This window comes from Phymastichus coffea, unplaced genomic scaffold, assembly GCF_024137745.1.
Source record: "Phymastichus coffea isolate CEN01 unplaced genomic scaffold, Cenicafe_Pcof_1.1 PCOF00231, whole genome shotgun sequence".
NCBI lineage: Eukaryota > Metazoa > Arthropoda > Insecta > Hymenoptera > Eulophidae > Phymastichus > Phymastichus coffea.
In genome coordinates, this window is record NW_026707042.1 from 119,190 (window position 1) to 135,564 (window position 16,375).

At 52.7% G+C, this 16,375-nt stretch overlaps 3 protein-coding genes across 7 annotated transcripts; 2 read left to right on the forward strand and 1 right to left on the reverse strand.

The window, feature by feature from the left end:
• Positions 1–805: 805 nt before the first annotated feature.
• On the forward strand, positions 806–3,991 carry LOC131674335 (transmembrane protein 26). Of its 3 annotated transcripts, XM_058952951.1 has the most exons (5): positions 1,509–1,833; positions 2,045–2,201; positions 2,301–2,959; positions 3,029–3,310; positions 3,388–3,562. In XM_058952951.1, exons 1-5 carry the CDS (start codon positions 1,640–1,642, stop codon positions 3,422–3,424), a joined length of 1,329 nt encoding a protein of 442 aa, XP_058808934.1. In that variant the 5' UTR covers positions 1,509–1,639; the 3' UTR covers positions 3,425–3,562. The 3 variants fall into 3 exon arrangements, with proteins under 3 accessions (XP_058808933.1, XP_058808932.1, XP_058808934.1); XM_058952950.1 differs by having other exon boundaries at positions 806–1,833; positions 2,045–2,959; positions 3,388–3,991; XM_058952949.1 differs by having other exon boundaries at positions 806–1,833; positions 2,045–3,310; positions 3,388–3,991.
• Positions 3,992–5,305: 1,314 nt separating this feature from the next.
• Positions 5,306–8,210, reverse strand: LOC131674337 (basic helix-loop-helix transcription factor amos). Of its 2 annotated transcripts, none has more exons than XM_058952953.1 (5): positions 7,925–8,210; positions 6,011–6,228; positions 5,814–5,928; positions 5,522–5,730; positions 5,306–5,446 (listed from the first exon to the last, which is right to left on the reverse strand). In XM_058952953.1, the coding sequence occupies exons 1-5, from the start codon at positions 8,035–8,037 to the stop codon at positions 5,340–5,342; spliced, it is 762 nt and encodes a 253-aa protein (XP_058808936.1). In that variant the 5' UTR covers positions 8,038–8,210; the 3' UTR covers positions 5,306–5,339. The 2 variants fall into 2 exon arrangements, with proteins under 2 accessions (XP_058808936.1, XP_058808935.1); XM_058952952.1 differs by having other exon boundaries at positions 5,522–5,733; positions 7,925–8,188.
• A 3,892-nt stretch (positions 8,211–12,102) lies between these two features.
• On the forward strand, positions 12,103–16,315 carry LOC131674320 (xyloside xylosyltransferase 1). Of its 2 annotated transcripts, none has more exons than XM_058952920.1 (4): positions 12,103–12,389; positions 14,271–14,812; positions 14,897–15,370; positions 15,448–16,315. In XM_058952920.1, the coding sequence occupies exons 2-4, from the start codon at positions 14,360–14,362 to the stop codon at positions 15,652–15,654; spliced, it is 1,134 nt and encodes a 377-aa protein (XP_058808903.1). In that variant the 5' UTR covers positions 12,103–12,389; positions 14,271–14,359; the 3' UTR covers positions 15,655–16,315. The 2 variants fall into 2 exon arrangements, with proteins under 2 accessions (XP_058808903.1, XP_058808904.1); XM_058952921.1 differs by having other exon boundaries at positions 12,103–12,313.
• Positions 16,316–16,375: the final 60 nt, after the last annotated feature.

Genomic DNA, 16,375 nt, shown 5'->3' on the forward strand with positions numbered 1-16,375 from the left:
CACACACACACACACACACACACACACACACACACACACACACACACACACACACACACACACACACACATATACGGCTTATATATATACTACACACAACAGCTCTTTTTGTAAGTACACTGCCATTATAAGATAAAGTATGGTAATTAAGTAAACTCTCTCTTTCCTGTCGTTTTTTCAATTTTTCACGAAAACAGAAAATTTTGCAAAAATCAATCTTGACTAAAACGCGTGCCAGGCGGTCCAACTCTGCAAAAGCTCCGAAAGAGTCGAACGGCTCGAGTTCTTCAAAAGTCCGAGCATTTTTTAGAAAAAAAAATTGAAAATGCTCTATTTGCGTTGCGTTTGAAATGCTCCAAAGGATCGAATGGAGTGCTCAATTTGGGTGCTCTAGCCATTGAAATAACTGGAAGCTGATGGTGAAAAATAGTTGCCACGTTTGGTGTTGGAGCCTCATGGAAGTCTACATGTATATATGTGTCCTATTTTCATATTGTTTGCGCGGAGTTGTTAGAATTGCCAGCTAAACATTGGTGACACATTATGCATCAGAGGTCACGTTTCAATAATGCAAATTATCTCGAAAAAATGAGCTGCCATTGTTTGTATCTGGCTATAAGATACAGAAAGAGTTACTTCCTTAGTTTTGTCTCGAGTATGTATACTTTAACGCAGCATTGACATATCAGTTTAATCACTAATTGGAACTCGATGTTTATGAAAAGAGTGACTTTCGAAAATTATTTAAAAATAATAGGTTTAGCGAGGTGACATTGAATCAATGCAATCATACAATACTAAATTATGGAATCGTATGTTTTTTCCCATTTTATTAGACATACTTAAGGCGAAACTAAGAAGGTTGATTTTCTACATCTCTTGGTGTGGTATATGAATATGTGGTATATGAAATGGAATTGTATTCCTTTTATCAAAGCACATTAAAAAAACAGTTACATGGAAATTCATTCGAAGGATATAATACAATAACAATAAACGTTTATTCATGAAGCTTCTACATGACAGACCGGAAATTAATCGGTCATAAACAATAATAGTGCGTTGGATGTACAATTACAAATGTATAACGATCGCGGTGCGGCGCCAGTATGCGTAAGGTAAGTCGAACGAAGAGCCGTGGCTGCTCGCTGGTAGCCGTCGTCACACAGCGCTGGCTGCGACACTCTGGCCGACTGCTGGTCCGCGGCGAAGCGTGGACCTGCCTGCAATCCCATCCGCGATTAATCGCACGCGAATACGGCGATCGCGACGTGCCGGCAAACGGCGGGCCATTGGCGGACAGCTGGAAGACTGCCGATCGATAGGGAGAGATCGCCCCCGAGCAGCCCTCGCGGGGCGCTGGACGACATGTCTGCTCGATCGCACCCCGAGGATCCGAGATCGAACGGCGAGCAGAGGCGACGGCGCGCAAGCGCTGGCGATTCGAGCGGGCAGCGCGGCGCGAGTAGCGAGCAGTCGTGGCTCGGCGCGCCCCAGAAGCAGCGGCCCGCGCGCGCGTCGCGCCCGAGCAGAGGAGGACTGCGAGGCCGCGGACGCGCTCCCTCCCCCGCTCCCTCCCCCGCTCCCTCCCCACGCTCGCTCGTCCGCTCGTTAGCGGCACTCACCGAGGGCCGGAGCCATGGGCAAAGCCATCGCGAGCCTGAAGGCCGTGATAACGCGGCTGGTGTTCGCCTGCCATGGTCTGCTGGCCATCTGGCAAGTGGCCAGCTCCAAGCGGAACCCGGCGTTCTGGTACCTCGGCTGCCCGATAATCCTGCTGTTCTTCGAGGGCACCTTCACGCTCACGATAAAGGCCAATCAGGAGTGGAAGTGGTGAGTGTGTCGCGGGGCGGCGCGCGGCATTACGCAAATTGGCAGAAACGCGAGCGGCGCGCGGGCCATTACCCCTGCTAACAAAGCGGCACTGGGGGCGGAGGGCGCGCGGCGCGGTTCCGGCGCCGTGAGCGACGGCCGGAAATGGCGCGTCGGCGGGCGCGGGGCCGCCGACTGACGAGCGCTGAGTCGATGAGTTGGCCCGTTGCAGGTTCTGCCCGTCGGTGTTTCTGTACCTGGGCAGCGTGGTGCCGGCGATCTGGCTGCTGGAGCTAGACAAGGTGGAGCGCCGGCTGCGCGGCGCCAACGACACGCTCGAGCTGGCGAGTGCCGAGGAGCAACTGGAGCAGCTGCGCCGCAGCCTGGGCGTAAGCGCGAGCGCGAGCGCGGACGCGGGCCCGGCGGCCGAGCGGCGGCCGAGCGACGGCCGAGCGACGAGCGAGCACTGAGCGAGCGCCTGTCCGCAGTTGGACCTGCGGCTGCCGGGCGTGCGCATCGCGCGCGAGACCTGGGTCACGCTCATCGAGCAGTTCCTCATGCTGGTGCTGATCGTGGGCCGCTGGATGCTGCCCAAGGGCGAGCTGACGCGCGACCAGCTGAGTCAGCTGCTGCTGGTCTACATCGGCACGGCCGCCGACATCATCGAGTTCTTCGACTCGTTCAAGGAGGAGCGCGTGGCGCGCGAGCGCCTGCTCGTCTACCTCACGCTGGCCATCTGGTCCTGGTCGCTGCTGCAGTTCACCGTGGTGCTCAGCGCCACCAAGTCGCGGCGCTCGCGGCTGCCCTCGGGCGCGCCGCCGCAGCCCGCGGTCGCGGCGTCGGCTGGCTGCTGCGGCGGCATCGACCTCTGGGCCGTGGCCGTCAACATGATCCTGCAGGACGCGCCCTTCCTCGCCTTCCGCCTCATCCTCATCGCGCACTACCGCATCGTCAGCTACATGAACGTGTTCTTCACCTGCAAGAACAGCCTGGTCATCCTGCTGCAGCTGTACCGGCTGCACGTGGTGCGCGGCGAGGCGCGCGCCAGGCGCCGGGCCGAGCGTCGGCGGCGCGGGGCCGCGCGCGACCTCGGGCTGCTCGCGCGGCCCGGCTCCGGGCGCCAGTCCGAACGCCAGTCCGAACGCAGGTAATTCCGCGCTCGGCGCTCGGCGCCCGCCGCCTCGTCCGGTCCACGCTAACACCAGCCACCGCGCAGACGGCTGCGCCGGCCCCGGCGCGAGCGCGAGCCGCGGTCCTACCGGCAGTCCAGCCCGGCCCCCAGCGACTGCTCGCCCAGCGACAGCGAGCCCCGGTCGGCAGTCGTCGAGGTGGTCAACGCCGCCATTGCCACTGGTCGGAGCGAGCGCCGGGACGTGGAGTCTGGCAGGTGCCGGGGCAGGAGCGGGCGGCGAGGCGAGGGGCGCGACCGAGGGCGGAGCAGCGAGGAGGAGAGCGAGGACGGCGCGCCGAGCGACAGCGAGTGCGAGCGGCGCCCGAGGTGAGTCCTCGTCGACCACTCTGCGCCACGACCATAGCCACCTCGCACTGCAGCGCCCGGTTTTCTCGCCCTGGCAGGTACAGCCGCAGACGCAGGCGGCCCGGCCGGGACTGACGACGACGACGACGAGGACGACGACGACGACGCCGGCTTGCGATCGTTGCTCTCTTGTCCATCTTCCTGGCGATCTTCGTGACCGTGCTGCTCCTCGTGCACGCTCGCATCAACGGCGGACTCGTGCTCGTCAGCAAGACGCGCTTCTACTTTTACTCCAATCGCAGCGCCGTCACGTAGGACGCTCGCCGTTGCCGCGGCCGAAAGAGTGTCAATGTTTTTCGCAGGCTCCGCCAACTGATTCGCCATTGCTGCATTGCGTACCACCGTGAACATTCGCAAACCAACGTCCACACGATTGTTCGCTCGAGAGCTCCGTTGGAAATGTACTAGTAGCGATTGATCGAACGCTCACTTGTAATAGTGCTCGCAATAAAGCCTTTGAAAATAGTAGCGAATTACAGCAGGCCTAGCGTCAGCTGAGATTTTTAGGCTCCTCGAGCGCGTCTATGCTGCCATCGGCGCCGAAGTTTTGAAAATAGCGGACCAAGTCGATGGCCGAGGCGACTGCAGTTGGCAAAAAGGAGGACAAGGATTACCGGTGCGTCCGGGCGACGTGCGTGCCGAGAGCAGTACCTTTGGTAGTGGCTGCCCGAGCGACGTCGACCGCGCTGGGCTCGCAGCTCCGACTAGCAGCTTGCTTGGTCGAGAGGTCGAGCGCCTGGCCCAGCCGAGGCGAGCGGTGTTCGGAGCTGAGGTCGAGAGCGCGCGCGCCCGCCGGCTGGCCGGACGGGGGCGGCTCGGCAGCGAGCGACGGCTGGCTAGCACGAGGCGCCGCCGTCGGGAGCCCCCGCGACGACAGCGACGACGACGACGACGTCGACTGCGCGCGACAGCCAGCCGCGACGACGCGGGCCGCGCCGGCCGCCGGCCGCTCGGGGGCCTTCACGAAGAACAGCTTGCCTGGGCGGAGAAGCAGAAGAGCGCACGGTCAGCGATCGCGCGGTGCTCCACGCCGCGAACGGGGCAAAGCAATCCGAGACGAGGACCGTTGGCGCTGCTCTTGAAGACGCGCACGTCGCAGAGCGGCAGCGGGGCGAGCCGCGGCGAGCCCTGGCCGGCCGGCGGCAGCTGCTCGAGCCGCAGTCGGCGTGGGCGCGGCGGCGGCGGCGGCGGCGGCGGCGCGGCCCCGGCCGGGCTCGGGGCCGTGGGCGGCGGGCCGTCGAGCGACTCGAGGCGCGGGTCCACGCGCACCACCTCCAGGTCGACCACCTCCCGGTAGCCCTCGCCGTCGAAGCTGGCGAACAGCCGGCCGTTGTACTCGGCCGCCAGGCCGAACTGCGGAAGCGCACAATGCAGTGCCGCCGCGCGGGAGCAGGCTGGCGGGCGCGCACTAACCTCGGGGTGGTAGACGGGTCGCTCGTGCATGCCGTGCACGGGCCACTGGCGCCACTGCGCCTCGCTCCGGGCCGGCCGCGCGGCCTCCCTGCGCGCGCCCGCAGCGGCCGAGCGCGTCGGGTTGCGGCGGCGCGCCCGCGGCGCCGCGCACTGCCGCCTGCGCGCGCGGCGCGTCCGCGGCCGGTCCGCCGCTTCCTGCTGGCACGGCTCCGCGTCCTCGGCGGACGAGCCCGGCCGCGCCGGCAGCCTGCCGGGCACCACCAGCTCCAGGTCCTCCACCAGCGCTGTCGCGTTCGGCTGCCTCGAGCACATCTCCGTGGCGACTCGCGTCCGCGCGCACACGCGCTCTTCTACTGTCTGGCGCCTCTTCTTTTGTCATAACCTGCTGGCCGAGCGGCCGGGGCTGTCGCGAAACGACGGGCTGCACCGACGACCAGTCGACGGGCGCTCGCTCTCAGAGACGCGCGTGCACGGAGGTGCGCCGTGACGGGCAGCAGACTTCGGCGAGACCCAGTATTGCACGGGCGAAGCGCGAGGGAAGAAGCGACGCGTATGTACAGACGAGGGGGGGAGACAGTTAGTTGATGTTGTCGGCGGTGAGGGCGAGCGAGGTGAGGACCGAGCGCCGGTTGGGGTTGACGCCCAGGTTCTGCCAGTTGATCCAAGACAGCCGTGCGGTGAGATCTGCGACAGGCAGAGAAAGAAAGAGAGAGTGAGGGGGAGGGAGGGAGGCGAGCGCGAGGCGCGCGCCGGGCTTACCACTGGTGTTCCACTCGGCGCGTTCGCCGTTGATCTCGCCGCGCAGGCAGCGCTCCACGTAAGTCAGCGGGTCAAGCTCGGCTGCCAACACCTCGCGTAATAGGGCGATGTAGGCGATGGCCAGCCGCAGCGTGTCGATCTTGGAGAGGCGCTTCTCATAGGGGAACGTCGGCACGTGCACCCGCAGCTCGTCGAAAGCCGAGTTGATGCTGCTAAAAATCCCAAGCACACCCAACCACTCGTGATGGCGTTGCGCGCTCCACCGCGAAGGCGGCTCGAGGCGTTCTCTCACCTTAGCATCCGCCTGCGCTCCCGGATGTTGGCCGCGTGCCTCTGGATCCTGTAAGGGCTGCCGTTCGGGTAGTAGCCCTCCTCCAGCTGGCCGCTCTCGCCTTCCAGCTGCTCGGCTGCAACAACAAGCCCAACGCCCGACCGTCAGCCTGGCCCGCTCGCGACGCGCTACCCGCGCCCTCGGCGCACTGTACTCACCAGGCGGAGTCACGCCCATGTGGTACTGCAGAGGTTGCTGCTGCTGCTGCTGCTGCTGCACCGATTGCTGCACCGATTGCTGCACCGATTGCGGCACCGATTGCGGCACCGATTGCTGCACCGGCTGCTGCGAACCTCGACCCGCGTACGCACACGACGGCAGATCTGTGATGTCTTCCTCGCTTATATCGCTGCTCGGCCCGAGGTAGTACTGCCCGCTGCAATTCTCAATGGCAAAAGTTGCGCTCAAACGACATTCACTACAAAACCCTACGTTGCCCCTTATTGCAAACATGCCATTCGTTCGGCCTTTGTAATCGTCTAACGATTAGCATTCACTGCTTGTACCTAGTCTTCCAGTCCTTCCGACCGTTCAAGTTATCAAATCGCCCGCTTTGCGCATTTGAGCATTCTATTTATTGCTTTTTAGTTTTAGTTTTTTATAAAACAATTCAAGTTCCCAAAGATGAAAAATAGCTGCCCGATTGACTAGAGCTTTCGTTGGTTTTGGCAACTAGTAAGCAAGAAAGAGCAATGCGCCGAAAAAGAAGTTCGAGCAACTCTTAATCTGTTTCTGAATAACTTTCGCCTTTGACGAGGAACGTACAAAGTTTCGTCGTTCAACCAGAGCTTGCGTTGGCCCATTGTAACTCCGAAGGTAGCTTAAAATCCAGTAAATCATCGCGACGACCGTCACGACTCATATTTTTTCGATGCTTTATTTCATTAACCCATTCGTTTCGAAGGCTACCAGCAATCTGGTAACGATTCTACGCGTGAGAAAATTACAATACAAATGGATAAGCCTCTCGAAGGAAACGTCCAAAAAATATCTCATTCTGGTACTGACGGTATATTCATATTTTCGAGTAATTTTTCGAGTGCTTGCTTTTAGAAAATCGACAAAAAAAGTACTTTATTGAACGGACTCAGTGTACCTAATTGAAACAATTTATTGACAGGAAACTATACACAGAAAATAATGCTACACCATTAGAAACTCTTCATTCGTTAACCGATAGGTGACTAATTCTTTCACTGGATATAATATGGTCCTCTTACAATTACATATAACAATAATAATAGCGTTCATTATTGCTGTGAGTTTTGCAAGCCTGGAAAGTAACTTTCCATGTTTTTGATACGTTTGCAAACTCCAAGACCAAGATAAAAGTGATAGCTGTAAGGAAATGAATCAGAGCAGTCCGAATTGAATTGAATTTACGCTCAGTTTGTACGTCGACGATGTCATATTCTTTGATAATAAGTCACCTAGAACTGTACGATTATTCGACCCCCGATCATTGGTGAAAAACCACGGGGCTAGGAGTGCTTTGTAAACGCGGACGGCAAAAGGTAAGGTAAACGTATGGCGGTTCTATGCGCGTTCCTGATAGGAGCATTGTCGAGTATTGTTTTCATGAAGAAGCGAATGGCGAATGTTCAAGAAATATCTTCTCAATAGGAACGTACTTTCGACGGCTATTGTAATCTATTACTAGCGTCAATATGAATTAACATTATTTTTTTAATGTCGCTATCAAAATTTAGAAATAGCGATTTGAAGAGTTTTATAAGGATAAATGAAAAACTGGCATTAAGCGTGCGTGAAATTTGCAGTTTGCGAGGAGTGACGACGGATGGTATGGCGTTTTCAGCAGATAAGCGACAGATTTCAGGGCTGTTAACGCGAAACGTTAATCGAAAAGTTAATCGAACTCGAAAAGCGACGATCCGCAAGCGACCGCGTAATTCGGCGTCTAAAACGTCGGTTGGCAACGCGCGAGAACGGAATCCGGTTCCTCGATGGCGCTCGAACCGATCGCTGGCCGTCTAGATCGGCACGACAGAGCGGCGAGATGCATCGGCGAACAGCGACCAGTCGAGAAACGGAGCTTGCGGCCGCAGGCTTACCTGGAGCAGGCGCTGACGCCGGAGGAGTCAGCCGGCTTGGCGGCGGCCAGACGGTGGCGTTGCATCCTCTGGCCCGCGCTCGAGTCGTAGTCGAAGACCGGGTGGGCGCTCATCGCGGCCGGACAGAGCTGGCTGGCTGCTGGCTGCTGGCTTGGTCGCGTGGCGTCGTCGACTCGGCGAGCCACTGGGCAATGGAAGGCGCTCCCCGGGGAGCGCGCGCGCTTTTATACATCGCGCGGCTCGAGCGAGGCGCGCCGAGGCGAGGGTGGCAGGGCCGCGCGCGGTGGGCGGACTCGAGCCTCGCGGCCAATCGGCCGGCCTGCGCTCCACCGGCCTCTCGTCATTGGCAGCCGCGCAGTGCGCGCTCGGTCCCGGGCTCTTCGCTGGCGCACCTTCCGACCGCCGCCGACGTGCCTCTCGTCCCTCGCGCGGCTCGCGGCTCGTCGCGCGTCAGCTGCGGCTAATTGTCCGACGAGCTTTTCCATTGATCGTTTACGAGATTACGCGCCGCCACTGCTCGCGGGATCTGCGCGATCCGAGCTGAGGCATTGCGTTGCTGTCGTTGCGTATTCAATCGGTGCTTGCGTTTCGATGGCAATGACGTTGGCAATGACGAGAGCGCGCTGCCAAATGCACGGTCGGATCGCTTAGATTCCTTCGCGATTGCTGGGATGAGCGACGTTCTCTTCGGCTCACTCGCGCCACGTTATTTGCAAATACAAAGCCATGCTCTAGTTATTATGATAATTGCATAGAAGCAGAAGCATTCGTAACATCCTAGGTGCTGATGCGCGACGTACTTGAAAAACGCACTTTTTGGAATAATTTAATGGACATTACAAGGGAAAAATTCGGCGAAGAAAATGCCTCACTTGTATTATCGAGATCATCACGGATGATAAATCTGAAGGAGCACCGGTTGCAGCTCAACGCGCACGGAATAATCGTGGAAAACTCTTGAGAATTGAAAGAAGTTTGAGGTGCTGACGCACGCATGGAAAATTGAGAATGAAACGGGCAACCGGAGAAAAGTGGTTCCGTTAACGAAGCAGCTCGTTTATGGCAGTGAAGCGAAATCCGAAATCGTCGAGAGCGCGGGAGAAGCAAGGTCTTGCGAAAATGGCCGAAGCGCGCGCGCGAGTTCCTCTGGAAGAAAACGAGAGAGAGAGAGAGAGAGAAGGGGATGTAAGTGGCTTAAACTCGAGCGCCGTCGGTCGTTGGAGCGCCACGCACAGTCGGCCCGAGATAATATCGGAATATGCAAACGACGCCTAGTCCGCCGGCGTCGAGCGCACTCGGCCGCGTGAATTGATTGGCCGCAACTATTGCGCGACAACGACCCTCTTGTCGGCTCATCCAATTGCCGCGCGCACCCCAACGGCTTTCTCTCTTTCAACTTTTCGCACGACGCCCGTTCACGGCTAATTGCACTCCGTTTCTCGGGCCGCGCGCTCGTCGGCCGCTAATTATCCGCTCGATTGCCAGCCAAAACGCGTAGCCAGGAAACGCTCGAGCTTGCGAAAACCGGCTGCGCGCCTAGACGGCTCGAGTGGCGGGCGGCCGCGAGCGCAAAGTTTGTCTTTCCCAACCGCGCATTCGCCACGGCGAGTTAGCGCCAGTCAACAAACACGGCGGTGCGCGCGCGTATGACGGCTTGTAGCGGTCGCGGCGCAAACACACGAGCAATAAATAATTTGTCGAGCAAACGGATCCACGCGGACTATAAACAGATACTTAGCGGCACGCGCCGTGGCGGCGGGCGATGTTTGGTCCGTGCGGCCGGGACGCACCCCTACTGTGAGAACGCCGGGGGCTGCGCGCGGCCCGCGGCGTGAAATCTCTATTATAGGCCTCTTCAGATCGCATCGCGTCCCCCGTCGGCTCGCCGCTGACAATGCCCGGCCGCGGCCGCCGCGCCCGCCGCGCCCGCCGCGCCCGGCGTTCTGTCGCTGACAGCGCGGACGAGCGCGTCCGGGTCCCGTCCTCGCCGCCCGCGGTCGGACGATCCTCGGCGACTCCACCGAGATGCCGCCTCGCGCGCGCCGAGGAGGCCGCGCTGCCGCTGGCGGGGCTCGTCGGTGTAGAGCAGCAACCGCCTATTCCGGGTGCACGTGCGCGGCACGCGGCCGCGCCGACAAAGAGCGCCACGCGGCTGCAGCCCGACGAGGCTGCGTCGCCGCGCGGCAATGCCGCCACACGCGACGGCGGGTGCGCGTCGGTCCGCGAGCCTCCAGCCGAGCGGCCCGAGCTCGGCGTTGCGGCTCGCGTCGGCTCGCGTCGGCTCGCGGGACGCGTACGCCCAGCGCGGGGCCAGCTGGCAAATTGGCTTTCTGGCGCATAATCACAGACCAGTTAGTTACACGTCACTTGATTTTCCCATGAGCCGGGGCAATATGTCGCTGCGGCTAATTTTAGGGCGACAATCGGCGCGCCGGACGCGACCAGCCTCCCCCTCGACTTCCCCCCTTCGCGTTTGCACCGCCGCTATCGGCCAAAGTAGCGCTTTGTCGGACAAGCGCACTCGGACTTGGGCAGATCAGCGGCCGATTGATTCGTCGCGCGTCCTCGCCGCTCGTCGGCGGGCTGCGCTCGGCGCGGAGGCGCGCCCGGGACGAGCGAGGGCCGGGAGGGGCAGGCGCCTGCAGTTGACTGCTAATGGGCAGAGTGGCGCTGACGTAAATTATTAGCCGGGCGCGTGGCTGAGGCCGAGGCTGAGGGGTGCTGGGCGTGGCCGCGCCCGCGGAGGCGTGGCGCCGCGCGGCCTCCTCGCCACCCACGCATCGGCCGACGAGAAGCTGCGCACCGACGCGCTCGCGGCTCGCGGCTCGCGGCTCGGATCGTTACGGGGACAATCGCCGACCAATCAATCGGAGCGAAGAATGCCTCTGCCCGGCCTCGCCTGCTCTCGAGCGCTGCTAATGGACTGTCAGCGCCAGACGCCGGCGCCCCGACTCTAGGCCTTTATTCCTCTTCTCCCCGGCTCTCTTTGCGCTTCGCGAGCCTCGCGCCCGCTTTCCCCGCGCGCCTCTACTCGCGCGAGCTCGCTGCCTGCTCTCACCCGCCGCCAGCTGCCTCGCCGATACCGTCCGTCGCTCCCGTTCGAGGGCAGCGATCGTCTCGGCCCGACTTTATTTTATTTGCTTTAGGCATGGCCGTGTCTTTCTTCACGAGCCGACCAACTATTCAAGCGGTGAATCCTCCGAGGAATGGAAAAAAGCAGGGAACATTGAATCTCTAGCCGCAAGAAGGTAAAACTGAGTAGCGCGTTTTTTCCTCACCAATGACGTGTCAATGCTCCTTGGAACTTTGACCGCATAAAAAGCATTCACATGGTACGCCATGACGAAGATAACCAGACTCGTTCGAAGTAAAGATTATTTGAACTTTAACGTTGTTAAGAAACGGAAGCCGATAAAAAATTGTCGTAAGGAATCGAACGATGAAAGTAGTTAATCATCTTCATTTATTACGCGCAATCAAATATTTGCATAGAAAAACGAATGTGATTATGTAACTAGACTTGAAATTTTAATATCGCGAATACGTCCAATTATTTAGATCGCAACCGCTAAATGGTGAAATTCTTCGAAGAAAACAAATTAAAAATGTAGTCATAGAATTAAACGCTTACAGCTCAAAATTATTTACAGACAGATCGTGAACCGAGCAGTCTGTGTGTCTCACTCGTGTAGCGGTATGATACGCAAGTTTGGCGTACATTATGTACACACGCAAACGCACATTTCGTCGTGCTAAGGTATGCGTTACGTGTGCTATCGAGATTATCGGATTCGGAATTTGATACCATACAAGTACGAAGATTCAACGTTGACCGATAATGGGCTAACGTTTATCGATTGTCAAGTTTGCTATATTATAACAATGATCAATTAACGTTCGCTCAATTAACGACAATAAATCTGTAACGAAACTGAAATAAACGAATCTTAGGAATCTCGGTGTAGAACAAGAAAAAGTACGCTATTGACGTTGTAAGACAAGATTGTAGGCTGTCTCGGCTCGTAGGAGTCGTACGAAAGGGCGATGTCTCATGGCGCCCGAAAATTTACACCAGGCGGCTTATAGCTTTTACGTCTCCGCATCCTCGCGGCTTTCGATTGGTAACTTGTTGACAAAACAATACAGCGTTTCAAAGCCATACATAGATCAATCGCTAGAAGCCGATAGTGTACGCGCGACACAGTCTCGGCGCCTTTGTACCGACGCTGACGATTCGCGGGAGTGTTTCAGCAGCCAGCGTTTCAAAGCTTCAGTTCTCACCTGGAAAGTACAAACTCAAGTTCCGTTCTCAATTCAGCCGTCCCATCCGAGCACACGTCGTAATTGTGTATTGGACGTTTCGAGCAATTAATTTCTGTCCATCTTCGGGTAAGAACAGCGCAATTAAACGTCCATTTTCTGAAAACGCTGACAAAGCAGAGAGTCATCGCAACGATGCTCCAAGGTAAAGACCGATAGCCGTTCCTTTGTCGAATTACTACATTAACGAACGAGAGCAGTCGGTTTTCATCAACGATTGGCGGATTACAGAAAAAAATAATAATGATAGCAGCTACGTACCGCAGCGAGGGTTCGCAATAACGTAAGGCTATATATTCGGTTTTGCGAACGGCAGTGAAAGTTGCTATTTCGGTAAAGAATCGTTCGATAGAAGCAGGAAAATTAGCAGCGCTGAAAAGTCGTTTCGACGAAATGTGCCTGTGCGTTAACGAGTCTGTTTTCACGATGTTGCGCCAAAGATCTCATTGGCTGAAGCGAAAGCAAGCGCTACGCTGTTACTTTTAACTAGAAGCCACTAGCAGCTATGTAAAAAAGTGTACCAGTAGCGTCGAGGAAACAATCGCCATTATTGTTTTTTTGCCACGGTGACCCCGATTGGCATACGGATTTGCGTAATACGGCGAATCTTGCCTACTTTTAAAAGACGCTAAAACTACAGCCGGCGCATGCAATTACGCTAATGTAATGATTAAATCCGCTTGAAAAGCGCCTGATACAACTACGGCCGCTCAGTACACGTAGTGTTATAACGTAGCGAAGCGAATAATTTTAAGGTCATTCGAAAATGATTGCGCACAATCCTGAAATGAGCAATGGGCAGGCAATGCAATTATTTATCGACTGCATTTTTCTCCGGCCTGTGAAACTTGGCGCAAACGTGTGACATTTAAGACGATTGTTACGCCTTGCTCAGGCTCAGTGAATTTCGCGGTTTATGGCTTTCTCCTCTACGTCAAGACAAGCGACGTAAACTCCGTTGGCTGAATCATTATAATGATGTTCCAAACTGCCGGTATTATATGCGTGCTGTAGCCTTTTCTTTGTGCATCCTTATTTTTAAGCATTTGCAAACTGATTTTGCTCTAATTTTTTGCTCAATCTACTCCAAAATCAGCTCTGATTTTTTTCTGATTTCGCTCTGATATTGCTCTAATTCTGCTCCGATTTGCTTATGCGATTTTGAATGAAATTCCAAATTTCGTCAGAGCGAAATCAGCTCGCGGAGCTTTTCAAGAAGAATAACGCAATAGACGCGCAAAAAAGTGGAAAAATGAAGAGCGAGTGCACCGTAAATATTCGCTGAAATTTGAACAATCGGAAAATCTTTCTCTTCAAGTTTATAACGGCTCTCGCGCAACAGCATTGACGAGTACTTAACTCCACAGTCATAGTGCCAGTGGTATCCGCTGTTGAAAAGCAATTATCATAAATTATCCTCCAATCTCTATTATTCTTCATCGTTATACCTTAATTATTCGAAGATCTTCCATAAATGCCATGATTAATTGCGATAATTAGCATACGTTATTTTGCATACAGCACGCTGAGAAATAACAAATATCCCACGATTACGAGTAACGTCCTTACCATTTTTTTCAGTAATTTATTTCCTTATTACTACTCTTCACATGACTGTCAATTAATACATAATTCAAAGTACTCGGATATCGCAGTTTTTATTTATAATTAAGCCATGTCATTATGGTGTAACGCAGTTCAAATATCTTTCACACATTGTAGCAAAGTTTACTTAACTTCTCCGAAGGTAAAATATGTCACGAAAATATGAATGTTCTGACTTATCTGCGTTGGACTGAGCACAAAACTTCATAACTGAACTGCTTTCTCCGTTCTGTATTACTCTGCATCATATCTAGTTTGGCTGCTGTGGTTGCTTACAGTCTTAGCATTCTGATATCCGCAATCCTCCCGCTCGTGCCTACGATAAATGAAGTACAACCGAGTAAAACAATCGCGTGTGCTCAATAAAGTCTTATATCCTATTCAAATATTTGACTTGGAAATTGCAATTGTCGCTTTTCAGATGAAAATCACGATGGACCTATGATATAACCTGCAAACACGTTCAAATGCGATGATTCCTCAAGCTAAACATCACGACTTCTACTTGTTATGCGTCCATCACGGAGGAGTAAGCTATTTGCGAAGATAGCAATTTGTATTGTAATTTTTTTGTCCCTTGTCTACTACCTTAACTTGACGAATGTGTTCCTCAATTCCTCTGATTCCTCTCCATTTGAGGCTCAAAATACTAGTCATCGATCAAACTTTTCTACCTCCTTAAAAAACAACAAAACTTTGCTACAAATCCAGAATAACTCGTTGACCAACTGCATCAACAAATGCACTGCTGCACTTAAGAAGCAGCTCTACAATGTCTGGTGTATTTTTACTAAAGTTGCTAGTAATTCACCAATGAAAAGAAAGTTTCGTACTTTTTTTGACTCACTTGTCAGGTTCTCATCAGGAGACATTGCTTTTCATTTAATTACCGATGAGGAAAGCCAATCTATTGCAGAGAACATTATTGACTATGTATTATTTGTATATAGAAAAAGAGTTCAGGTAAATGGAATCTTTAAATAACTCACCAAATATCAATCATACGAAATACAATAATGTATTTGTCAATTGAAAATCTTGTTACAGGTGCAATATTATAATGTGCACAAGTCAGCTAAGGAGATAGAAGATATAGTTTCAGTGATGTCCTCTTTCTTTAGTAGCAAACCAGGAACGTACTATTCAGATGCATTGTTTTTTATTTCTCTTGGTTTACACAGGATAGCTCCATTGAATCAAGACATGGCAATTATGGTGGACGCTGATACAAAGTTTAGGTCAAACATAAAAGAGCTTTTCAAGGAATTTGATCATTTCAATAAAGATGCTTTGTTTGGTTTGGGTCCAGAGTTATCTCCTGTATATCGGCATGTATTATTCTTGTATAGAAGTAAAAATCCTAAAACCATTTTTGGAGAGCCTGGGTATCTTGGTGGATATCCTGGATATAACAGTGGAGTTATACTTATTCACTTGAAGAGGCTTAGAGAATCTCTAGAATATGATCAAATTGTTGGTAGAGATAGCGTGGAACATTTGGTGGAGAAGTATGAATTTAAGGTATGAAATCTAATTTTTATCAATCTCTGCTAGTTTCACATTCAATCAAAATCTGGACACTCATTGTCAAATTCCAGGGCCATTTAGGAGATCAAGATTTCTATACGTTATTGGGAATGGAAAGACCAGAAATGATTCACACTATAGACTGTGGTTGGAATCGTCAGCTATGCACATGGTGGAAGGACAGAGGCTATGCTGATGTATTTGCCAATTATTCGCGATGTAATTCAGAAGTTAAATTATGGCATGGTAATTGTAACACTCCAATACCTGTTGACTGATCACATTATTCATTTTGTTCATTTATTTGGTAAAAAAATTGCGATAGTATGGCTTCCATAACAACAGAATATTACTTGTTCAAACAAGCAAGTACTATTTAACTTGACTTTTATCTAGAATTCATTTTGAGCTTCATATTACTCAAAATAATTGCAATCAAATTTCAATTTAAAATATTAATTAGGATAATACTAATATTTCTTCGCAAAAAAAAATAATCCAGATCAGTCTGATGATTTAGTAAATTATATAAAAAGAGTGAATACAATCTAAGACAGATCAATACTTTCTTCCAACTCATGACGAGAAATATAATTGTATATTTTATTTTTAATGGACAATCAAAACTATTTTTTTGAATCAATTCAGATTACTCTGTAAAGTTAAAAATAGGATTCTTCGAATATCGTATAACAATATGTGTATATAAGAATGATTTTTCATGAAACATTCGAGAAGTTTTCTTAGTATTGAAGCAATTCGACTGTGATTTCTATTGCAATATCGTGAAATATTGGTCGTTTAAATATTGATATTCTACGTGTCAATTATAAACCTTATTTCAAATGACTACATATGGACTTGTAGTATTAAATTTTATAATGTATTGTATTAATAATTAATGAATCAATAAAGAAATTATTAAAATTTCTTTAATAACATTTTTAACATTAAGTTCGCCACTAAAAACTGTATGAAGAATGTGAAAAAAATAAAAGC